This window comes from Leucoraja erinacea, chromosome 25 (assembly GCF_028641065.1).
Source record: "Leucoraja erinacea ecotype New England chromosome 25, Leri_hhj_1, whole genome shotgun sequence".
Classification (NCBI taxonomy): domain Eukaryota; kingdom Metazoa; phylum Chordata; class Chondrichthyes; order Rajiformes; family Rajidae; genus Leucoraja; species Leucoraja erinaceus.
Genome location: NC_073401.1, coordinates 30,784,145 through 30,809,823, shown reverse-complemented (window position 1 = coordinate 30,809,823; position 25,679 = coordinate 30,784,145). Strand labels below are relative to the sequence as shown.

At 41.6% G+C, this 25,679-nt stretch overlaps 1 protein-coding gene across 3 annotated transcripts; it reads right to left on the bottom strand.

Annotated features, from left to right (window-relative positions):
* Window positions 1–1,083: 1,083 nt before the first annotated feature.
* dgcr8 (DGCR8 microprocessor complex subunit) lies at window positions 1,084–24,505 on the bottom strand. Of its 3 annotated transcripts, none has more exons than XM_055655443.1 (12): window positions 24,443–24,505; window positions 21,865–22,861; window positions 20,164–20,326; window positions 18,976–19,118; window positions 17,213–17,558; window positions 16,202–16,399; window positions 13,839–13,940; window positions 11,050–11,148; window positions 9,300–9,382; window positions 3,721–3,821; window positions 2,699–2,805; window positions 1,084–1,307 (listed from the first exon to the last, which is right to left on the bottom strand). In XM_055655443.1, the coding sequence occupies exons 2-12, from the start codon at window positions 22,576–22,578 to the stop codon at window positions 1,099–1,101; spliced, it is 2,265 nt and encodes a 754-aa protein (XP_055511418.1). In that variant the 5' UTR covers window positions 22,579–22,861; window positions 24,443–24,505; the 3' UTR covers window positions 1,084–1,098. The 3 variants fall into 3 exon arrangements, with proteins under 3 accessions (XP_055511418.1, XP_055511419.1, XP_055511420.1); XM_055655444.1 differs by having other exon boundaries at window positions 24,404–24,504; XM_055655445.1 differs by lacking the exons at window positions 21,865–22,861; window positions 24,443–24,505 and adding an exon at window positions 21,028–21,772.
* Between the last annotated feature and the right edge of the window lie 1,174 nt (window positions 24,506–25,679).

The following is a 25,679-nucleotide window of genomic DNA, read 5'->3' as shown; positions in this document are numbered from 1 at the left end:
TCTTTGGTTTGGAAACCAGCATCGGTGTGGTGACGGTGCAGGTTCCATCCTGGAAACGTTGGTGGTGACGGTGTGACGGTGACGGTTTGACGACTTTCAATAACAGAAGAATCAGGCAGAAATGCAAGCGGTGACGGTGGAATAGACGGTTTACGGTGAGGTGGCGGTGACGGTGAACGGTTCGGTGACGGTGGGAACTAAAGAAACGGTGGTGGTCGGTGGATGACGGTGACGGTGAGGTGTGGTGGTGACTGACCAATGGTGGTGACTGCCGGGTGGTGAGTGGAGTGACCCTGAAGCTCCACATCCAACATCAATTGTGATTTTGCAGCAGTCAGGAATCAGCGATGTTAGCAACACCCTGGTCGTGAACCAGCTTGTTCAAAATTGCAGATTCGGGTTGTCTTTTTGGCAAAAGCTCAATCACACCTTTTCAGAACCACATTCAATTAAATAGATAGACAGTGCTGATGAGCTGTTTGCTCGTTCACCCACCAATTTTCACTTTCACCTACCAATCTCCCTTCCATTAACTCCATTTATATCACGCTGCCTTAGAAAAGGCCACCAGTACAATCAAGGGAGAGTTGCATTCTGGCCACTCCCTGCAGTTCTCCACCCAACTCATTGTGAGAGCCCATGACAAGCAGAAAAGGTATAGACAATGAGCTGTTTGTGAAATCACAGCTCTAGAAAGGCCACCAGTACAAAGGGGGAGTGGCCTTCTGGCCATTCTCCCCTTCCCATGAAGCAAAAGGTATAGAAGTGTGAAATCACAGTTTCTTCCCAGCTGTTATCAGGCAACTAAACCAGCCTACCACAACTAGAGATGGGCTCGGATCCATCTACCTCTTTGGAGAACCTTGGACTATCTTTGATCGGTTTTATCTTGCACTAGACATTATTCCCTTTATCATGTATCTTTACACTGTGAATGGCTCGATCACATATTGTCTTTCCGCTGACTGGTCAGCACGCAACAAGAGCTTTTCACTGTACCTCGGTACACGTAACAATAAACTAAACTAAAACTATACTAATGGGGCAGTGATATGGACTGGAAAAATCATGTCACGTTGAATATATTTTGTTACTCTTTTAAATTACACACCCCCCCCATGCCAGGGTCGAGAGGTTTGTATCCCATACATTACATTCACAGCAAAGCTCCAAGTTTACCTGTTTGACCATTTTATTGCTTTCCCTGCCATACATGCGTAGTAATGATCCCCAGTTCTTCACATGAGGGTGTAGTAATTGTAGGATTTTCTGAGATGCCAACTGCTTGCCAACTCGTTTGTTTTTGCCTGAAGGAAAAAATCAACAACTTTCATTGCAGTTTGCCAATTACACGTTATAACCAAACCCAATTCCCATCAGACAACAGCAAAGTCTGACACGTGAACACGTACAAAAACCTCAAGTTAACCCTCCGTATCAAGTACAAGCAAAATGCGCGTCTGAAATTGTAATCAAAGTCAATAGATAGCACTCAACGCTAGTGAAGAAAACACAAATTCCCAACAAGGCGGCAGAATGCAGAGATAAATGTATTAGATTTAACAAGCAGCAAGATAAACAAGCGCAGGCTAGGAGACATTTAATTGGCCTTCAAAGTAATCCTGTCACCATATGGTTGTACTTGCACAACAAGAGAGTGAAATCCATCAACATCACTGGAATGCCGTCAAGAAATCATGAAGTCAAATCCTAAGCTTAGCATTTCTGGAAGTCACTTTCTATGGTCTCCAACCAAAAAAACCCATTACATTTCTACGTGCATGGTTAAAATACGACAGTTTCAAAGAAAAATCGTTGTCTTTGTCCAACAACGGGGCCACAGTCTATACTAGAACCCAAGTAAGAAGAGTCTTCTTCCTCACTGCTATCAATCACCTCCTCCATGTACGAGTATATCGAATAATTTGGTTATTGCACTCGCTTCAGGTTACTCTGCAGTCTCTGCACCATTCTGCTGCTTTGCATTCATGCTTGTATTTGTTGTATCCACCATTATCGTCTATACTGTTTACTCTGCCAGCTTCACACACACACACACACAAAGGGATTTCATTGCACACTGGTGCATATGACAAACTAATGAAATTTGGGAAGCTGCCTTAAAAAGAGTTTCAAAAACCCAACTGATGGGAATGGCATCAAGGAGCCAGTTGGTAAGAATAGGATTTTGATCATCTCACTCCCTCATCTGTTGTGAGATGAAAAATAATTTTATTTTCTCCAGTCGTCTTATGAGTGTTAACTGGACCAACTTTTCAATGTATAGTACTGGCGAATAAAGTTTTCTTCTCTGGTCATTTTTAGCAATCAATCCCCCCCCCCCCCCCCCCCCCACACCTCTCTCCCTCCCCTGCATCCACCTACCACTTTCCAAGCTTTCTCTCTCCCCCCCCCCCCCCCCCCCCCCCCCCCACTATCCCAGACAATCAGTCTGAAGATGGGTCCCAACCTGAAATGTCACCTATCAATGTTCTCCAGAGCCGTTGTCTGACCCACTGAGTTACTCCAGCATTTTGACTCTTTTCTGGCTAATAAAGACTTGGGCACCATATATTAGCATGCATTTAATAAGTATTTTCATAATCAAAATAAAATAAAATAATTTAACAGTCTGTTATAACTATTATAGAATACTGGACATAACACAAAGCAACACTATAATCGTTTCCATACTTACACCAGCCTTTCACTGTGTGTTTTCCACAGGTCATGACATATTCGCTCTTCTGGTTTTTACCTGGAATTACCTCAAACTTGATGGTTGTGTCGCCCATTCCATGATTTCTGTAAAGGAAAATCTATTTAGCCTGAACTAAGGCATCGAGTCAAAACTGATTCCAGTAAATTCATACAAAGTAAACATTCGAGACTCTTGTCATGTATAAACATGAATTCTAGACGCACAATGGTCCTGCAAAGAGTGAATTTATTCAGCTGGTCCATCAATCCAGTAATACATAATGCCAACAAATGTATTGTCCATTCTCCATTAGAAATACCAGCATTTACACTGGAGTTCCCCATTCATAAACATATTTACATTTAATGCTCCCTTTATATAGGTACCTAAAGATTTATTTAGGGATTTAATACCGACATTTTTTACATAGGCATATTATCAGCTTCATCATACGGCAAATGCCAAATGTGACATTGTATGGCTGTGCACCTCATCAGTTCAAGGAATAGAATGAGGCTACTCGGCCCATCAAGTCTACTCCGCCATTCAATCATGGCTGATCTATCTTTCTCTCTCAACCCCATTCTCCTGCCTTCTCCCCATAACCTTATACACCCTTACTAATCAAGAATCTGTCAATCCCTGCCTTGAAAATATCTGTTGACTTGGTCTCCACATAAATTCCAGATTCACCCTCTGAGTGCAGATGTGCGTTTACTAGAAACTACACAAAATGAAGGAATAAGATGGAGTCAGGCAGCATCCATGGTGAGCATGGAGAAGTGACACTTTGTGTTGGTCTCTTCATCAGAAGGGTCCATCAATGTCCTCCAGGGATGCTGCCTGACCCACTGAGCTACTCCAGCACTTTGTGTCAAAAATATATTGAACTCAACTTGTTTCTTATAATTTGAAATAAAAATCAGACATGGAAGTTGTGGAGGACCAGGAGGTCAGAGAGATCAAGGCAAATGTCAGACTGATGACCAGGTGGAGGAAACTACAATTTTCTGGCTTACCTCTTAAGGCACTCATGGAGAATTTGATATGGTGACAACAGTCCAGCTTTATTGGTCAGTTCATACACCCTTGAGTCCTCAATACTGATGTGGTTGAAGTACTACAATACAATGAAATCCACATTACTATTCCACAAGCAGAGCCACACTATTCAGCGTTCATTTTGAGCTCTACTTTAAAGATCAGTGAATACCAAGAGTCAAGAGTGTTTTACTGTCATGTGTCCCAGATAGGACAATGAATTTCTTACTTGCTGCAGCACAACATGATATGTAAACATAGTACATAACAGAAGAAGAAAAGAGAAAAAAAAGTACAATTGTTAATTTATGGTGCATCAAATGTACTGCCGCCAGATGGCACTGAGAATCTGCATCAAGAGAACAAAAAAAAACAGATCAAAGGGATTTTTCCTAAACTGAGAGGGGAGATTAAAAAAAAAGTGAACAGCGTAAAAAAAAAAAGTACCATTGTACAATTTGGTGGTGAGGCCGCATTTGGAGGGCCGTGTTCAGTTTCGGTCACGCTACTGCAGGAAAAATGTCATTCAGGTGGAAAGAGTGTGGAGAAGATATACAAGGGTGTTACCTGTACCTGAGCTGTAGGGATGGGTTGGGCAGGCTATTCCTTTTAGCGCAGGAGGCTGAGGGGTGATCTCATAAAATTATGAGGGGAATAGATAGTGTGAATGCAGAGACTTTTACCCAGGGTAGGGGAATCAAAAACAAGAGGACATGTTTAAGTGAGAGATGCAATATTTACAACGAACCTGAGGGGCAATTATTCACTTCGAGAGTGGTGGGAATATGGAACAAGCTGCCAAATGAGGTAAATAAGGCAGATATTAAAACACACCAGCATTCAAAAAACACTTGAACAGATGCATGGATAGGAAAGGTTTGAAGGGATGTGCCAAAAGCAAGCAGATGGGACCTCATGGTCGAATCGAGCCAAAGGGCCTGTTTCTGTGCTGTTTGACTCTTTGACAAAAGGTTGAGGGTTGTAAATGACAGATAAAGAAACTAACTCTCACAAGGTGTGCAGCTTTGTCAGTGAGAGTCCAGCTCATCATCTTAGTCACATCATCTGCTGCATACCAAGGCAAAAAGATGGATTTGCCAATAACATTCTGTACACTGAGTCAATCAGCCAAGGCTCAGCTCTGGCTTAGACATAAAAAGCTGGAGTAACTCAGCGGGACAGGCAGGATCTCTGGAGAGAAGGAATGGGTGACATTTTGGACTGAGACCCTTCTTCAGAATGAAAGTCTTGGAAAAGCGAAACAAGAGTTATAGACGATGATGTAGTGACATAGAACAAATGAATGAAAGATATGCAAAAAAGTAACATTACACTATCCTCAACCATGAACTTCTCTGCACTGAGTATGGATTTCTTTGCATCAGTTTTGTAGTTATTAATTTATTGATTTTTTTTAGTTTATTACACATTATCCATATGTATTGTGTTTACAGGCCGGCTATGCTGCTGAATTGTTCTGCTGTCGGTACACACGACAATTAATCACATGACTGGGGATTTGAACAATCAAAACGGGTTCATTCTCAACATTCCAATGTCGCAGGACAAAAGGGAAGGGAGAATCTGCCATGTTTATGCTCAACAGCTATTTCATGACCTTCGCTGGGAAGTGAGTATTTATAGATGGTGTCAGAGGAAAGGCAGTCATCAAACCCACTCACGTTCAGATAGATCGACTTCTAGGGTGAAGCGTTCAGGGGCTGCTGAAGCACATGAATGCTAATATCCAGCAGGCAACAATTCACAAATAGGAGGATGACAAAGATATAATTCATAAGTGACCATGTTAAATTGACCATGTTCAAAAGACCATGACATATAAATATTCAAGCAAAATTATATCTAAATACACTCCTCCTTACTGGTAACAAACATAATCAAATAAGACAGTATTTAAGAAAAGTAATTCATAATAGTACTTGGAGATTTAAACGTTTTTGTTTCCAAACCATTGTATGACAGCATTTAAATGAAAAGGCTAAATTATCAATAGTAATGCACCTTGATATTAAGCATGGCACACACAAATGATACAATGCTCACCATAGACAGATGCACATTAATCACACCCACATATTTTAAAATTAAATGTGGATGACAAGATGAATTCCCACACACACTTACTTCACCCATTGTTAATTCAAGGGGAGAGCTATTTTGGATTTAAAAAACTGAAGGAGAAAAGGGCAGACTACTGCCTCCATTTATTTTAAAGGCTTAGTAGATATGTCCATGACATTTGGTGAATGCTGAGTATTGACAGAAGAGTCAGGAGGGAAAAAAAGGAACGTTTCCATGGAGGAACGCAACAGACACATTTGCAGACAAAGCCAAGACTATTTGGCTTAAGCAAGAACACCAAAGGGCACAAGCTGATATTTAGTTTAGTTTAGAGTTACAGCGCAGAAACAGGGCATTCGGCCCATCGAGTCCGCACCGACCAGCGATTCCCCCCACACAAACACTATTCCTGCACGCACTGGGGACAATTTAAACTTATACCAAGCCAATCAACCTTCAAACCTGTACATCTGGAGTGTGGGAGGAAACCGAAGATCTCGGAGAAAACCCACACGGTCACGGGGAGAATGTGCAAACTCCACACAGACAGCACCCGTAGTCGGAATCAAACTTGGGTCTCCTGTGCTGCAAGCGTTGAAAGGCAGCAACTCTACCGCTGCGCCACCGTACCTCCCAGGTGGAGGTTTAAAGATGGAGATTTGTGAGGTTGCAGGAGACGGAGCTCAAAGAATCACATTTTTTACTGGCTTTACTGGCTTTATCTTGCACTAAACGCTATCCCCTTTATCATGCATCGGTAAGCTGTGAGTAGGTCGATTGTAATCATGTATTGTCTTTCTCTGAGCTTTTCACTGTACCGAGGTACACATGACTTGACAATAAACTAAACACATGCACACATTCGCACCGCATTCTCTCCAGTGATGCTGCCTGTCCCGCCGAGTTACTCCAGTATTTTGTGTCTATCTGTTTATGTTTAAACCAGCATCTGCAACACGCCACACAACATGCCACGCACACAAACACACACACAGCTTTTTTGATCCCCAACAGGCCCCGCTCTTTCCCTGGTTACCAGCTTGCCTTGAATATGCTGGGGGGGGGGGGGGGGGGGGATTTTCCTTCTTACTTGCTTTTCATGCTTTACCCCCTCTTCATCCTTCTAATCACATTCCATAAGCTCCCCTGCACTTTCTATTTTCCTGTTTGTTTCTCCTTTTCAGTTCTCCACACCTGTCATAATCAATCCTTGATTGAACAAAGATGAAAATAGGTACAGGTAGTTTATGAGAGATGTAACAGAATGTAAAAAAGCCAAACAGGGCTTACTGTACGTTGTCTTAACTCTTCTGGAGATACATAGGCCCAATATTCTTTATACCTGTGCTCATTCTAAACATGAACATTAATCATCAAAAGCCATGAATAATGAATGACAAAGATTCAAAACCTTTGGCTAGTGAGATTATTTGTTTCCCTCGAGTTTTTGCTAATGGATCAAACTTCATATTTCAAAAGTTATATTAGGTTTTGGTTTATTACTGTCACATGTACCAAGCTGCTATCAGATAATACTGCACAGAAATACAATCAAGCCCAACTCGTATAATAGGTAGAGTGAAGGGAAAGATACAATATAGTTCTCAGCATTGCAGCGCACCAGTTCCACAGACAGTCCAACATCCTGCAGGGGAGGGTTGAGGTGACAGTATCCCAGCTTATGGATGGACTGGTTAGAGGGGAAGGAGCAAGAAGACAAATGGATTTTACATGACAAACTTCACAAATCCAGAAAATATTAACACCATCTTTCATTCTAAGAAATAACAGGAAGTCCCTGGTGGAATTAAAGATTTCTAGCAGCTGTGCAGCTAAACTCAGCAACTCACCAAGGTCCTCATTACTGGAGTTGGAATCCTTCTGGAAGGTTTTGTATGAATTAATAAATGCATAAAGGTCAGCAGATGTTACCGGCTTTGTTGTAAGCACTGCTAAGTGTGTATTGATAATTCTGTGATTATTATTTTCAGTCAGTAACTGTTTAGTTCCTAGGATTGAGGATGACTTGCTTCTACTTCAGCTTTGTGGTTCTGAGATGCTGATAGACCAAGAAAAGAGCCAAAAAAATTCTCCATTTCTACAATGGTTCTATCCTACACACGAGGGACAATTTACAGAAGCTAATTAACCTACAAACTGACTCGTCTTTCAAATGTGGGAGGAAACCAGAGCACCTGGAGAAACGCACGCGGTCACAGGGACAAAGTACCAACTGTGTACAGACAGCACCCATAGTCAGGAACAAACCGGGATCTCTGGCACTATAAGGCAGCAAAACTACCAACGCACCACTGTGCTCCATCAGAACTGCCCCCTCCATCGACTCTTTTAAGTCAAGACTAAAGACTTATCTATACCCCCAAGTCTTTCCTGACGTCCTCCGAGTGAGGGCTACATGTATATATGTATGTAGCTTGTTTTGTTGTGCTATTCTTATAACAAATGCAAAGCACTTTGGCCAACGAGAGTTGTTTTTTAAATGTGCTATATAAATAAATGTGACTTAACTTGAGAGTAGAGAGTCAGAATCTCCTCCCCAGGAGTGAAATGACAAGGGCGACAGCGCACGCCAGAGCTGCACAGTGGTGCGTTGGTAGATTTGCTGCCTTATAGTGCCAGACATCCCGGTTTGTTCCTGACTATGGGTGCTGTGTGTACACAGTTGGTACTTTCTCCCTGTGACCGCGTGCGTTTCTCCAGGTGCTCTGGTTTCCTCCCACATTTGAAAGACGAGTCGGTTTGTAGGTTAATTAGCTTCTGTAAATTATCCCTCGTGTGTAGGATAGAACCAGTGTATGGGTCTTCGATGGTCGGAAATGCAATAATAAACTTTATTGGAGAAAATGATATTGTATATCAGAGAGATCGTGCAATAATCTCATTGATTATTTCAGGGGAAATGTATCTAAATTGGAGGCAGTTTGGAGAGTGTACACCAGGTTGGTTTCCGGGATGAAGGGTTGTTTTATGAGGAAAGTTTGAGTCTATACTCATTGGATATAGTGGTGATCTTATTGAAACTTAAGATTCAAAGGCAATCTGTCAGAACAGAGAGGCACAGTCTCAGAATAAGAGGTCATGGGTTTAAGATTGTGATAAAGAGAATTTATTCTCAGAGGAGAATAAATTGAATTCTTTACCCTGGAGAACAGTGGAAGGCTGACATTGATAGAATTTTAAAGGAATTGATTGAGCCTGTACTCAGTGGAATTTAGAAAAACAAGTGGTATTACAATACAGGATTCAAAGTATGCCTGTCTGAAGAAGGGGGCACATTGGGAATGAAGGGTTACAAGGACCAAGCAGGAAAGTGGAGGCCAGGAACTGATCAGCCAAAATCCTACAGAAGGGAAGATTGGTCTCAAGGGGCCACACTATCTAATCCCATTTCTTACATAGTACTCTTGTGTCCCATTGGAAAACAAGAAATAGAATTGCACTACATTGCGTTTACCTCAAGCTCATCACTGTCTTTGGGCTTCTCATCAGTGGTCTGTTTGATAAAGTCAGGAATGAGGATTTCCAGTGTAGCACGAGCTGCAAAGTTAACAGATGAACAAACTGTTGAAATGATGCCCTATGGCGAATAGATTTCAAACCTGTTCATTTTCTAGAAACAACACGGAAAGAGCACTATAACTGTAGACAAGAAAAATGCATGCAAAATTATACTTCTAAATTCCAGGAAGGGGATCGCGTCAAATTAGAAGGTACATTTAGGTCACTGAATACATTTATAAAATTATGCTCAGGAAAGAGCTTGTATCCTCCAAGGATGAAATCAGAGAACATTCACAGCAAGGGAGGAAGCCATTCAGCCTGTCCAAACGAACGGTATAATGAAAAATAAGACACAAAGCACGGGAGTCACTCAGCGGGTCAGGCAGCATCTCTGGAGAATATGGATATGTGCTGTTTCAGGTTGGGATCCTGAAAATGGTCCCAACCCAAATTGTCACCCATCAATTTTCTCCAGTTGCATTCCTGACCTTCCATCTACCTCATCGGAACCTTCAATCTATCTATAATTGGACTTCATTGGATTTGACCTTGCACTCCATATCTGTGGGCGGCTTGATTGTAATCATCTATCGTCTTTTATTTGATTGGATAGCACACAAAAATCTTTTCACTGCACCCTAGTACACATGACAATAATCTAATAAATAATACTGCCTGATTGGCTGAGTTACTCCAGCACTTTGTCTCTTATCTGTAAACCAGCATCTGCAGTTCCTTGTGTCCACATGGAATTACAATGAATTCAGATTCAGATTCAATTTTAATTGTCATTGTCAGTGCACAGTACAGAGACAACAAAATGCATTTAGCATCTCCCTGCAAGAGCGACATAGCAAATGATTTGAATAAATAATAATAAGTGTCCGGGGGGGGGTGGTGATTGGCAGTCACCGAGGTACGTTGTTGAGTAGAGTGACAGCCGCCGGGAAGAAGCTGTTCCTCGACCTACTGGTTCGGCAACGGAGAGACCTGTAGCGCCTCCCGGATGGTAGGAGGGTAAACAGTCCATGGTTGGGGTGAGAGCAGTCCTTGGCGATGCTGAGCGCCCTCCGCAGACAACGCTTGCTTTGGACAGACTCAATGGAGGGGAGCGAGGAACCGGTGATGCTGAATTCTCCAGTGAACTTAGTAAGAATCATTAGTGGAGCATGAAACCTGGGGATCCGGTGCGACTCAGGTAAGCGTGAGAATGCAATAGGAACCTAGCCGGTCCTAATTGCCCACATTCACCCGTTATCTGCCAATTCTTTCCTTCCAGATAGCACAGGGAATAGTACAGTGACAATAATTTGTCATCCGAAAACCCTGACGTTTGGCACTGACGAGATCACCATGGAATGTTTTGCACTCTCATCCGATTCCACTGGGTGCCTAGTCCATGTGCTCTCCTGATGCAACCTATTACAGTTGCAACTATGACTGTTATGACTTATGACTGTTGGCAGACCAAGTTCCCTCCTGGGATAAATAAAGTTCTATCGTATTGTATCGTAGTTTTCAACGCAATACTGGATGACAGCTTAAAAACACAAGTGCATTGGGGAATTAATAACTCCAATGGGCCAGAAATCCCACCAAACCCAATTATTGGAGCTTGACTTTAACTAGCTCTTTTTTAACACTAAATTGAATCTGTCTCCACTATTGCCAACAGCAATTAAGTTATAATAAACAATCATTACCAGCTTTATTCTTTGCAAGTTTTTTGCTACTGGCAGTTCCTGTACCATAGGTGACTCCATCGATAACAACCGAGGCTCCAAAAGGATCACTTGGATTTTCTGAAGCAAATGCAGGATGTAAATGTTAAAATATATAGGAAAAAAAACTATTGTTAATAATTTTAAATGGCAGGTTTGAATTAGTCATTTTGCATTAATGATTGCAGTAAAATTGTACACTTTTATTTGGAAAAAAACAAGCCGATGAACAAAAGACAAATAGTTTAAGGCTCAACCAATTAAGTGAACGGTACTATTTAAATTCCACAAATGCCACTGCCCATAGTTGTGGGGTTGAGAATTTTCAACACAGCCCAAGTCAGATACACCGTTGTTTTATGTGCACAAAACGTTTCAGGATGATGCTCATTTTGGCAAAGTTGCAATTATCGCTCATGCGTGGTTGGCTTGATTTTGGCAAAGTTGCAATTATCGCTCATGTGAGGTTGGCTTGATAGCTTACCAACTTTTCATATTAGTATTAAAAAAGTTATGACCATTTTCATACCAACATCCAATGGACATTACAAAAAGCTGGATCTTCCAAAGATTAACATTTTAAATTGCGAACTTTATTGATTTTTATATCAAGTATCAAATAGGAAAGAATTGCTGTAAATAAATGCCCATAAAGCTTTTACGGTGAGAGGAGCAAAGTTTAAAGATGTGTGGGGCTAGTTATTTTTTTAATATATATATGCAGCCTTGGCAAATTCCTTGTTTGTGAATACTTGGCTAATAAACTTATTCATTCATTCGTTCACAGGTGGCAAACCCGCTGCCAGGGACAGTGGTGGAGGCGGATACAATGGTGGCTTTAAAGAGACCTTGCGATAGGCACGTGGATTTGCAGGGATTGGGGGGGGGGGGGGGGGGGGGGATATGGATTACATTTCGGACGACAAGAGTTGATCCCGACATGATGTTCGGCACAGGCATTGTGGGCCAAATGGCTTGTTTCAGTGCTGTAATTTAGACTTTAGAGGTGCAGTGAAACAGTGCCCTTCTATCCAGAGTCCGTGCCGCAAAGTGATTACCCCGTACACTAGCACTATCCTACGCACTGGGGACAATTTACAATTTTACCAAAGCCAATTAACCCACAAACCTGTACGTTTTTGGAGTGTGAAGTAAACCGGAGCACCCGGAGAAAACCCACGAGGTCACAGGAATGTACAAGCTTCGAACAGACAGCACCCATGGTGAGGATAGAAACGGGGTATCTGGTACTAATTCAGTAACTCTATCACTGCACCAATATGCCACCGTTGTACTGTTATGAATGCAATATTACCTTGGGCCCTTGTTGCTCTGGCTGAGCTACTATTGAAAACTCAGCAACAATAAGCTACTCCCAGCAAGCCCTACGTGACTCCTCTGCACATAAAGACATCCTTTCAACAAGAGATTTCAGTCTGAATTGCAGGGGGAATTTGGAGTCAGCACTTTTAATAGTCAATAACAAACGCCTGTAAAGTCAATTGGTAATGACTTTAAATTATGGGAAAGGTAAATTTAAAAGTGCCTTGGGCTGCAGTAATAAGCTATCTACACCCACATCATCAGACCAATTGGCTGATTCAAAGTGGATCAATAGGTGTTTCTGACAATCGGCAGAATTTAAGGGAATTCTAAAATGGAAATAGAAAAAAAACATGGTCTTTTCAATTAAAAAAAGTTATTGCTTTTAAGAACAACTTTTTAGACTTAAAGAAACTTTCACAAGTTGAGTTACAAAAAAAATGTTTCAAGAGCCCAATGTTTCACCATATCCCTGATTTCACTGAGTTAAGGCCACCCCACATTATTCATGAGAACTCACTGAATCGGACCTCCTGCTCCGAAGGTTCTCACAAGGCAGGCAGGCATCCTCATGAGCCCATTCACACAGAACAATCCAACATTGTAGGTGTATCGACTTATATTGTCAGTGCCTGGATCACTCGTAGGGGAGGTCATCTGTGATGCTAAGGCCAGGAGATTCAGCTCGGACACAGAGTTCTGTGGACCCACTGGACAACAGGAGGATACCAAGAAAGTGGGCAAGTTCCAGAATGGTTGGGCAATACCTCTCATAAGGACATCCAAACTTCCATCACTATCGCTGTCCACATCCAAGGCAGTGAAAACCACCTCTTAATGCTATGCACTGGTATTACAGCAGCATGTGTACATTAATTACATACAAAATGGAACAGTACAGCACAGAAAAAAATCCCTTTGGTCTGCAGTGCCTGTGCTGAACCTGATGTTAATTAAACTAACATCCCCAGCCTGCATGTGACTCATATCCCTCCATTCCCTGCAAATCCATGTTGCTATGCAAAAGCCTTTTAAATGCCACTATCATATTGGCCTCCACCACCAGCCCTGGCAGCACGTTCCAGGCACCCATCACACAGTGTGTAAACAAAAAACATTCCTCCGGCCATCTCCTTTAAACTATGCTCCTCTCCCTTAAAGCTATGTCCTCTAGTCTTTGACCTTTCCACCCTGGGGGAAATGTTTCTGACTTGTCTACTCCATCTCATTAATTTATTAAAAAGAATTGGGTCTCCGATGCTCCAGACAAAACAATCCAAGTTCGTCCAACTATTCATACATGTTAGGACTCAAATAGTGAAAAAAAAAAACCCTGGGAATGGTGTGCCCACCACAGCATTGGAGTGAAGCCTGCTGCTGTTTCAGAGGCAAATGGAGCAGAACACTTAATAATTCTTTGAAAGCAATACTTACAAAAGGTAACTTACCACATTCAAAAAAATTGTAAACAGGGCGAACTTTTAGGACCCGTTGCATATATTCGTGCAGTATACAAACTTCCGATTTCCCATTTGGATTAATGACAAACTCTGACAATGAAATTACAAGATTCTAAATGAAAAACTTCAGTCAGAAGCAGTTTTAAGCCCCTGTGAGATGTGTTTGGAATATTAAGTCATAAAATTTAATTAAACACAATATAATATCCAGATTAAGTGCTACCACAAAATTAATCATTCATCCTTTCTGAAATAAATCACACACTTGATGATAAATGCCACATATTTGCTCAATCAAATTTTCATTAAATGGTCGTCCAAATAATGATGATTAATGCAATATATACAGTACCACTCATTTTATATTTTACGGTTCATTATTCATTATACAATCTGTCTATTTTATGACTCAAATTTCCTGCAAGGTCATTCTGTGCATCTTTAATATTCTAGATCACAGCTTTTCTTGATTTGGAGTTCAATGGAATTGCAGGGAAGCACCGGACAATAGATAATAGACAATAAAGCAACAATAAGGCAATGAATACTGTGGTGCAGCTGCAAGCCAACCAATAACTAAACAAGTTATGACAAAGTACACGTCAAAGATGAAGCCATTCCTGTGTTACATAATACGAAAAAAGAAGAAAAAAAAAATTCAGGGATCATAATGAGGCAGATGAAAATGCTGGAGAAACTCAGCGAGTGAGGCAGCATCTATGGAGTGAAGGAATTGGCGACGTTTCGGCTCGAGACCCCGAAGGAATAGGTGACGTTTCGGGTCGAGATGCATAGATGCTGCCTCACCCGCTGAGTTTCTCCAGCATTTTTGTCTACCTTCGATTTTTCCAGCATCTGCAGTTCCTTCTTAAACATAACGAGGTAGATTGTGAGATTGGGACTACACCCTTCAACTCACGAGAAGTCTGTTCAATAGTCTGGTAACAGTGGGGGGGGGGGGGGGGGGGGGAAGATGCTGTTTGTGAATCTAGTATTCATGCTTCTAAGCTTTTGTATTTCCAATCCAACAGGAGAAATTTCTCAATAGGACTATGACAGCTTTACCTTGCACTAAACGCTATTCTCTTATCATGTATCATAAACTGTAAATGGCTCAATTGTAATCATGTAGTCTTTCCGCTGACTGGATAACACGCAACAAAAAATGTTTCACTGTAAGTGAAACATGACAATAAACTAAACTGTAACTGAAGGGGAGATGAGGGAATGACTGGGGTAATGAGAGTGTAACTGGGCCTTTGAAAGTATTGGGCTGGAGTACCATGGTCAAGTTTATGCCTGATAACACATATCTGGGGAACTTTGCATTTTATGAATCACATATAGGCAGAAATTAAATCAGAGGGATGCCCTCAAGCCCAGGTAATCCTGCACACAATACAGAAGAGTAGAGCTTTGCAACTAAAACAACACATTTTATGCTCATACAGCACTGGCTACTGAGAAATGTTGGTTGTCATTCCTACAGTTTAATACGACTCATCTTTTCAATACACAAAAAATCCAACAGCAGTCTATTACACAATTTCCAACTGCAAAACATTATAAATATTAAAACAAGCATATTAAATTGAACTCTTCATGCTATTAATCTGTCAACATGACCAGATGAGCCTAGTCAAAATGGGAGGACTTAAAATATCCAGTTTGTGAAAACAATCTTTTCTGCTCTCGTGGGGCTTGGATTGGGGACAGAGAAGCTTCCTTCAGTTTATTATCACGTGTACCGAAGTACAGTGAAAAGCTTATTGTTGCTTGCTAACCAGTCAGCGGAAAGTCTATACATGATTACAATCGAGCTATCCCCCACTGTGTACAGATACATGATAAAGGGCATCACGTTTAGTGCAAGATAAAATCCCATAAAGTCCAATTGAAGATAGTCCTATGATAGTCAACGAGGAAGATAGAAGCTCAGGACCGCTCTCAGTAGGATGGTTCAGTTGCATTATAGCTGAACCATCCGACTAACAACCAGAGCGCAGTCTGAGTTACTATCTACCTTATTGAAGACCCTTGGTCTACCTTTAATGTGAGCGTGCGTGTGCGTGTGTGCGTGTGCGCGTACTTGCATCATCATACAGTGTACTTTGTATGTCTGTGGTGGAGGGGAGAAGAGGGAAGGGAGGGGCCATGGAGGTAAAACTGACAGCTTCAAAAATTGGACATCAAGATCAAAATCAACATGCCTATAGATACATGGGGTACAAAAAGTCAGCCTTTGATTTATGCATGAATGCACAGAGAACATAAATGTACTTTTTAGAAAATGTTACAGAAATGTAGAGTTCAAAGCAAAAGTTAGTGAAAATTATACACATTTCTGTTACCTTTCTTTGTGGGTGCATCCTGAACAGAGAGAGTAATGAGCTTCTGATTAGCCGGCAGAATTGGTCGCTCGGCTTCTGCCTGCTTCCGCTTCATCTCCCGGTTAAACTGCCGACGCTCAGCCCAGGTCCTGAACTTCTTCACAGTGACTTGTTCAAAATCAAAGCGCTTCTCCAAGTATTTTTTAAAATCTTCAATGACTGGAAATTCGGTTGATTTTTTTTTTTTTTAAATAAAATGTGTCGACAATAAAATGGAAAAGAGAAAAGTAGAAAGTAGTGAACTTATCTATTCTGCCAGGCACAAGATGTGCATTTGGGAAGCTGCATTAAACACACCACTACATCCAATTTCCAAAGACCGTAATTGGGTTAATTAAAAATTGCTTGGAAGAGGAAAAATATACTATTCTGCAGCAATAAAACCCAAATGACCAGATGAATCTTCCAAAGAGATTTGTGGAATACTTCAGGAATTTGCAGCACCTCTTGAAATGAGGACTTAATACACAAAAATCAGATTGAGGACAGTAACAAGGGTTCTGTCAGAAATATTATGCCATCATGAAGGCCATATTCACAAATTGCAAGCACAAAGTAAGTTGCATGATTACATTATTATTCATATTCATTGGGAACTCTTAGAGCATATTACAACAGGTACAGCAATGGTAATGTACCATGGTAATGGTAATGGTAAATAATAAATTTTCAACACTAAAATGAGACAGACAAAAGCCTTTAATATATTACGAAACATTATTTTTGGTTATGACCCTATAGGATAGCTTAGTGTGGATTTAATACTTACGAAAGGGATTGAAAGCATGCAACAAAAAAGTTGATGAGTTATCTTATGTCTCTAAAATAAGATGTGGAAATGTCCAACAGCAAATTCTCTTAAATATGTGGAGGTCTCTCTCTCTCACTCACACACAGCAGAAGAGAATAGGAAAAGTTACATACTCAGCTCGAAAGACCACATTCTATTCCAGATAAGGATCATCATCTTACCAATAGATTCTTCTTTGCATACTTCTACTTTAGCCTTCACCTGCCCCAGGGCTCCTGCTGCAATGATTCCACCCAAGGCTTCTCGTTCTTCCAAGGATTTAGAGTTCATTGCCCCTGAGCTACTGAGAGATACTGAATTAGTGACAGAGTTTTGCTCAGTGGCAGTGCAGTCTGTTTCCTCAATTATTTCTACAGCAGCATTCTGAACTTTGTCTGGGGACAAATCTCCATTCATGGTCACTTTGGTTACCTCACCATTGCTGGCCGCCATATTCTGCTCTTGCTCTTGGTCTCTCATCTTTAAATAGTGTAGACAGGGAATGCTGCTCTGGGGAGGATCGTGCTTCTGCATGAAACAAGAAAGAAATTTACAAAACACTGATCTGCAAGGATGATACAAGACATGTGGTAAATACAACAAAATGCAAGATATGAAGAAGAGAGAGCTGTTGCATGAAAGCCACGGCTTCAAGTACTGAAAAGACACAAAGGTGGGACATCGTTTCATCTCTGGTGACACAAGAAAATGCAGATACTGATGTAACCAATACAGAAACTAAATACCAGAGTAACTCAGCTGGTCAAGTAGCATTTCTGGAAAACATGGATAGGTGACATTTCAGGACATGACCTTTCTTCAGAGTCTGAAGACGAGTCCTGATCCATAACATCATCTATCCATGTTCTCCACAGATGCTGGCTGACAACACTGAGACTCCAGCGTTTGGGTGTCCCTTTTCATCATTTCAAGACTATCTGACTGCACATCGATCAACAGCAAATTAAGAGCCAAACCTGCAGACTGTACGTTCATACAAAAAAGTGTAATTTTCTGGCCAAAAGCGACACAAATTATAACAGAACACCTCACAGAAGTAACACACGATCTCTATAAGCAAATTACGCGCTAGTTTTAAGATAATGAAAAGGAGAAACATCAGGAATCAAAATTAGCATCAGTGTGGACTAATAATGGATTGAAGAAACAAACAAAAATTGTTTTAGGAATGTCTGTAAAATATGTTGGTTGCTCAATTGATAATTCTAGTGGATAAGAGCATGCACACATACATGATTTTATAACTAGAAATATCAAGAGAACAAACCAAGTTGTTTACAAACCGATCCACTTTCTTCAAAATGATTACTTTTAAGTCTGTAGAACAATTTATTTTCCCACGATTGGCAGGGTGGGAAATACAAAAGGAATGCTTCGCCTTCTCCATCAGATTGATATAATACCAATGTTAGAACACAACTTGGGAAACTTAACATATCAGACTGATTTTTCAGTATTTAAATGCCCATGGCTTTATAGGGAAACAGAGTCAAACAATGCTGGCTAAAAATATACGATTCAACCCAAAACCCATGTGGTGACAAGCTAGCCTTTTATGCCATCTCATTTACTTTTCTAACTAGGTGATTGTAGGGGAACAAAATGCGGGATCGACTGTAATCTACTTCACTTCTGATCAAAATTACTAAGGTGCAAGAACTACTGTAACACTTATCGAATTAACCCAAACAAGAATACTTTAGCATATGAAGTAAATACTTCAGCAGGTTCGCAGAGACTGAACATCCATCATCACCATTTCATGAGCAACAACTTTTGGCTTTGTCATTCATGCTACTAACCCAAGAATGAATTTCTAAAAAAGACCTCCATGTATTGATGGAACTGTTTTTAAATCGTTACCGACCTCAACAACATACAATAAGTGTAATAGTGTACAGCATTATTATTTAGTTCATCTTACCCTGATGCTTCCCGTTCCTAAAAAATAAGGTCGTGACCAGGTAACTACTCTAGTTTCTCTGTGCAGGTAAACGGGAATACCGGAATTATGGAATGTCATGATCCAGCCATCAGGAAGGGGTTCAGTCGGTGGACGCCCACGATCTAAAGAAATTAAAATTATTATAACGCCAACTACGATTCAAAATATCTTAGTTCTTTCAGGACACAGAAACCAAAAGATGAAAATTTAATAAAACTAATTGACACGGATCATTAGCACCTACAGTCACATAAAAGTACACTCCCCATCGAGTGGATTCAAATTACACATGACAAAATTACATCAGCCACTGGAAACATAAAGTTTTCCAGTTATTTCAACATGCCTCCAATATTTCCCCTTCTTTACCTCTCGTGAGAAACGATCATTTGGATTCTTATAGAACATAGAAGAGTGCAGCACAGGAACGGGTCCTTTGGTCCACAATGTTTGTGTCGAACATGATGCCAAGTTGAACTGATCTTATCTGTCTGAACATGATCCATATCACTCTATTCCCTGCAATTCCATGTGCCTATCCAAAAGTCTCTTAAACGCCACCATTGTACCCGTCTCCTCCACCAACTAGCAGCATGTTCCAGACCCCACCCCCCCCCCCCCCCCCCCCCCCCCCATTAATCTGCGTTAAAAAATCTTGCCCCGCACACTTTCATTAAATTATTCCCCGTCTTAGCTTATAGCTACGCCCTCTAGTGTGTTGGACAATTCCACCCTGGGGGAAAAAGGTCTATCCTATCTATGCCCCTCATCTATTTATAAACTCTGATCAAATCTCCCCTCAACTTCCCACGTCATCTATTCCTTTAGAGATGCTGCCTTAAATATATCGGCACGGACCTTGTGGGCTGAAGTGCCTGTCTTGTGCTGTACTGTTCTATATTGCATGATGTATTCAAGAGAGAGTTAGATATAGCTCTTAGGGCTAACAGAATCAAGGGATATGGGGAGAAAGCAGGAATGAGGTACTGATTTTGGATGATCAGCCAAGATCATTTTGAATGGCGGTGGTGGCTCGAAGGGCCTACTCCTGCACCTATTTTCTGTATTTCGATAAACATTATAAGATACGATAAGTGGCTGGAACTGCACTACGACACTTTCAGAAGGAAAGAGGAGAAAGCAAGGTTGGTGGAATAATTTGCTTACTTTTTAACACAGTTTTAATTTTGGTCATCATTGGCTGCACGCTGGTTTCTTCATCAGTCTGGTGGTCACTGTCACCTGCGACATCCTCATCAACCCGCTTCCTCTTTTTGGGAGGAGGCAGCACCGCCTCCAGGAGGGCATCAACATCGTTATCAAAATCATCCTGCAAGAGACAGTATCAAAGGCCATCCTACTGTAACAGTGTGAATATTTCTAAGTGGGGCATTTTAAAAAGAACTTCAGCTGCGTTCAGATTACTTCCTCGATTCAATTGAACCACAGCGAGCAGCAGCGAATCACACTGAATTCACAATACACTTCATTCCACAATGTGACCCAGGTAGGCCAGGATCTCTGGGGCACACTGATGACAGGGAGATATTTAACTCTAAAATGTTGTGCCTGCTTGTCCATTTCTATCTTCAAACTGCTTAGAACCAAATCAGTTCTTCCTCGATGTACAATGGCTTCAGGTGATACCATGAACCATCACCCTGGTAACTTCCATTCCAACTAAGATTATTTTTTTAAAACAGACTCTTGGTGAAACATCTTGATGAAAAATGCTGGTAACTTTAAAAGCATTTTTAGTTTTTTTTTTATGCACATAGCTGTGATTCACAAAATGCTGGCTTAAAACAAAGACCATTATAGCATGTCTGAAGAATAAGTCCAAATTGTCTAAGCATGCATGATATCACTGGAGATCTTGACTTTAAACATTATATGGAGTCACGTTAAATATTTTGATGTCTCTGGCATTACAATAAATTTCTAAATACTGAAAATAGCTTCATGTATTTGTATAAATCAATGGTTTTATTTTTATAAAATGGGCAAGTCAATTCAAATCGAAACACTTACGAAGAACAAAATGAAGATGCAAAAGATACACATTTGACACTTCCGTTGTCAGAGTTTAGAGCTCCGGCCTGCGATCAATGCCATCATTGTACTGAGCTTTATCTAATGCTCTGGTCAGTCTTCAGAGTTGGTTCATCCATACACACCTACAGATGGGTGGACACAACTCCGACTGACCAACTCATAGACAAGGGACTGGCATCACAACTATGCAGCAGTTGGTACATCTGTTCGTTCCATGCTATTGATTGAGGGACCAGTTGCAGAAACAAGCGAACATAGTATTGTACATTAAATAATCATGATATTATTTACCAATACAGCACGGAAACAGGCACTTCTGCCCAACTAGTCCGTGCCACCTATGATGCCCCATCTAAGCTCACCTGTTTGCCTGCGTCTGGCCCACATCCCTCTAAACCTTTCCTGTCCGACTGTCTTTTCCTCTTTTCTATTTACGTGCATCAACAGGTTTGTTGTGCCATGAATGGAAGTCAGCTTTTTTGGCTCTTCACCAGATTTAAAAGTTCTGTAAATGGATACGATGAGCCACTCAGTGGACTGGACAAGACGCAGGGTTCAAAATACTAGACATATTACCTGATGCATGTAAATTTTGAGTGGACAATCAGAAAACATGATCACTGTGACTTGAAATCTTATCCGGTAAGAATTTCGAAGCCCATTGTGTCTCTATTGAAAATGATTAATGGCTCAATTGCAGTTAAGAACGTTACATGCACAAGGCTGGCATTAGGGGCTGATTGGGAAAGGAAAGGAAGGCATTTCACGTGCAATCTCATGTGCGCGTGAGTATTTTGAACCCTGCTCACATACCTCAAACGAGTAACTCAGAGCTTCTTCATCGACGGGATCCTGTTGAATGATCATTTCAGATTTGAAACCTGCTCCTTCTACTTCATCTGTTTCGAAGTTTTCCGGGAAGTCTAGTTCATCGAGCACTGCAAATTCCACTTTTTTCTCTTGATTGTCTTCAACTTCTTGCTTATCAGTACTTCTACTACAGAAACCCAATGACCCTACTGCTCCCTTCCCTTCAAAAGGAGGGCCATGCAAACCTCCATTCATGCTGTTGCTAGTTTCAGTACCTTTCCCAGCAGACTGAACGCCAGCATACACCACCTGCCTGTCTTTGCTTTTACTGCTATCCGAAAAAACTACTCTGACTTTAACATCTTTGAGCAGATTAATATCGGGGGCAAACTTGGGAACAGCCGGTGCGTGGCGCGCTGTTCTTGGATTCAGTGGACAGCTTCCCGACACTGCTGTCAATTGGTCGTTAATGACAGTGGATTCCATCGCTTGATGCTGGTCCAGGCTGGGCGCGTTACAATCCCCCGCGGGAGTGTCTGAAAGTCCATCACCACCAGAGCCAACGTCCATAACTTCTGCGTCACAGGACGTTTGCAGGGGAGGTGGTGGAGGCGGCGGCACACTTGGAGGAAGAGGTGGGGGACACGGTTGGTGCTCAGCTTTCAGCGGTACTGAAGGCTCTTTGGCCACAGGAGGTAGGCTTTCAAACATCTCCATCTTTTAAAAATTAATTCTATAAATAATTTCTTACTTAATCCTCTATTAAGGAGGAATTAAACATATATCAGTCCAACTGAATTATTTAAATGTTATGGTACTAGTCACAATTTACAGATGATTCAGTTAAGCTGACTACATTACTCTTTTCATTAAAGTAGACAGCTTTTAGCATCACTGTCTCAATTATTGAAAATCACAATGTATTCAGCTTAATCAACGTCTGGGATCAGAGAGAGTTCATCATCTTGAATCCTCAGGACCATCTTCTACTCTTTGTCATCTGTAGAGATAAAATAAAACACTGTTAATCATTTTCTCCTAATTATAAGCTACCAAAAGTCTTAGCTGTCATAACTATGCCACTTCACAAATCCCATTCTTAAGACTTAAATACAATCTAGGGACACAAAGTGGTGGAATGACTCAGCAGGTTAGAGAGTATTGCTGGAGAATATGGATAGGTGACGTTTCGGGTCAGGACCTTCCACAGATACATTAAATACAGTCTGATGGAATAGCACCATGGAACACCCTTGGATTGTTACATGGTTCTCCCTTCTTAAGTGAAAGATAATGATCAGCAGTCTTTCTGTTCTCTTAGACAGACGTGAAAGATCCTATAGCAAAACAACGTGAAGGGAAGCTCATTTACATTATCTTTTATATATTGTTAACAAAAAGTAGGTTTTGTCACTTTGGGTAATTTACACCGGTCATTTTCCACAGCCCACTTCACATTATTTACAATCCAGGAGGTTTTAATAAGGTTAAGATAATTTAGCTAGAAAGTTTACAAAACAAACATACACCAGTTCGCCCACCATGCAGAGTCCAGTCACAACAACAGGTCCTTACCAGCATTTATGGAGACAAGGAGTATGTATGTACTGTATGCACTGTCCTGCAGAGTTACTCTTAGCATTTTGTGTCTATGTACTGTACTGAGTTATGAATTTATCCCACATTCAAGGCACATTAATTATCATCAAAGCAGTGTTAGATTAGTTAGATAACCCAAATTCACAACTTACAATTTATATTGATCCTTTTTGAAATAAGGACTTAAATCAGCAGTACAAAACAACCAGAATAAATGCAAAAGAAGTTTGTACCGAAAGTAGTACAATCAGAATACAATAAATGTTCCACAAAGTGAATTACCAGTTTTTTTTTTAAATCACTAGTATTAAGAAAATTCATTTTTTTAAATCAAAACAATCGAACATCTTCTAAAGATACACTATTCGTTCTGTTGTTTAAGGACCTTCGTGAATGTTTTGAATTAATTAAAACAATTGACAGATTAAATAGTGAAGTATCAAAACGCCAAAAGGTAATATAAAATTAAAGTTACAGCCTCCTGAATTAGTTAAAACAATTGACAGGATAAAAAGTGGTGTTTCAAGAAGCCAAAATGCAAAATACAATTAAGTTAGAATGCATTTTGACTTTATTTTAAAGCTATACAGTGGACAGAGGTGGAGTGAGATGAAAGTATCTGCAGTAGATAGTACAGCTAAAGGTGAGGCAGCACCGCACCACTGCTGGAGGAGTGCAGGCCCGAGGCTGCGGCCCGGCTCAGCGCCGACCTCCCCGCGGGGAGGCACCAAACACCGGCTTCCCCCTCCAGCCCCCGCCTGAGGCCGCCCCCCGCCTCCCGCCGCTGGCGCGGTGAGCGCCGCCTGAGCACCGAGGCCGCACGTTGCAGCTGCTCGACGGGGATGGAGAAACCCAGCGAGGCCTGAGGCCTAGTGGAGGCCGCTCGTCGTCGTCAGTGCCGGTGCCGACCCCCCGCCACCCACTCCCGCGGTGAATACAGCACCTGAAGGCGGCTTCCAGCCACAGGTCGCCAGCAACGTACCGTGGTGTCCGCCGCGCTCGCTAACGTGGTAAAGTGTCATCGCCTCCTCTCCTTCCCCCCCCCCCCCCCCTCCCGCCGTTGCCCCGGCGCCCGCCGCCCGCAGCCTCGGCTCCCACAGCCCGCCCACACCGATGATCGACGGCCCGCTCCACCCCCACCTTAGACCAATCACCGTCATCTATTTCTGATTGACGTCCCACTTCTCCAATCAAACGCCCGTAAAGATAACTAACGCCCGCCCACTCTACCGAGTGTCCCGCTCCTCGGCTGATGGACATCTCGCTTCACCAATTAGACAGCCAGATAGAGGGATAACGTCCGCCCACTCTGCCGGTTATCCCGCCCCCTTTGATGATTGATGTCTCGCTTCACCAATTAGGCAGCCAGATAGAGGGATAACGTCCACCCACTCTGCTGGGCGTCCCGCCCACCTTAATGATTGATGTCTCGCTTCACCAATTAACCGGCCGGATTATTGACTATCGACCGCCCACTTCAGCCTTCGTCCCGCCCCTAGGGTGATGGACGTGCCGCTACACCAATTACCGTGCGCTACCAAGATGGATGGTCCGCTGCACCAATTATTCTGACAGGGAGCAGAGTTTAATCTCTCTATTTATTGCAGTTGCTGAAAATCTGAAATAAAATCAGGGGTTAGACACAAAATGCTGAAGTAATTCAGCGGAACAGGCAGCATCATGTCTGTAGAGAAGGAATGAGTGATATTTCACTGCAAGGGCGTACACAGCAAGGGCCAGGAAGCGAGCAGGCAAAATCATCTCTGACCCTTCTCACCCTGGCCACAAACTCTTTGAATCACTTCCCTCTGGAAGGCGAGTCCGGTCTGTCAAAGCTACCACAGCCAGACATAAAAACAGCTTTTTTTTCCCACGAGTAGTTGCTCTATTCTATAATCAAAAATCTGGTATTTCAGTTAATTCTCATGTTTAATCGATAACGTTTTATTATTAGTGTTTAATGTTTTAAGTGTCATTCCTAACTGTCACTGTAGGTCACGTTGTCATTTGCGGGTGGAGCACCAAGGCAAATTCCTTGTATGTGAATACTTGGCCAATCAACTTATTCATTCGTTCATTCATTTTGGATCCAGACCCTTCTTCAGACTAAAATCATTGTTTTCAATGTTCAACAAGTGTCCCGAGTTCAATCCTGACCTTTGCTGCTCTCTGTGTGGAGTCTGCAAGTTCTCCCAGTAACTGTTTGGGTTTCTTCTTAC

Excerpts from the sequence above, each read along its gene's own strand:
- dgcr8 (XM_055655443.1), bottom strand. The coding sequence starts at position 22,578 with ATGGAGATGTTTGAAAGCCTACCTCCTGTGGCCAAAGAGCCTTCAGTA. Across the intron at positions 19,119-20,163 it reads AATTAAAACTGTGTTAAAAA|ATCGTGGGCGTCCACCGACT; the intron begins GTAAGCAAATTA and ends TAATTTCTTTAG. Across the intron at positions 2,806-3,720 it reads CTCCATGAGTGCCTTAAGAG|AAATCATGGAATGGGCGACA; the intron begins GTAAGCCAGAAA and ends TTTCCTTTACAG.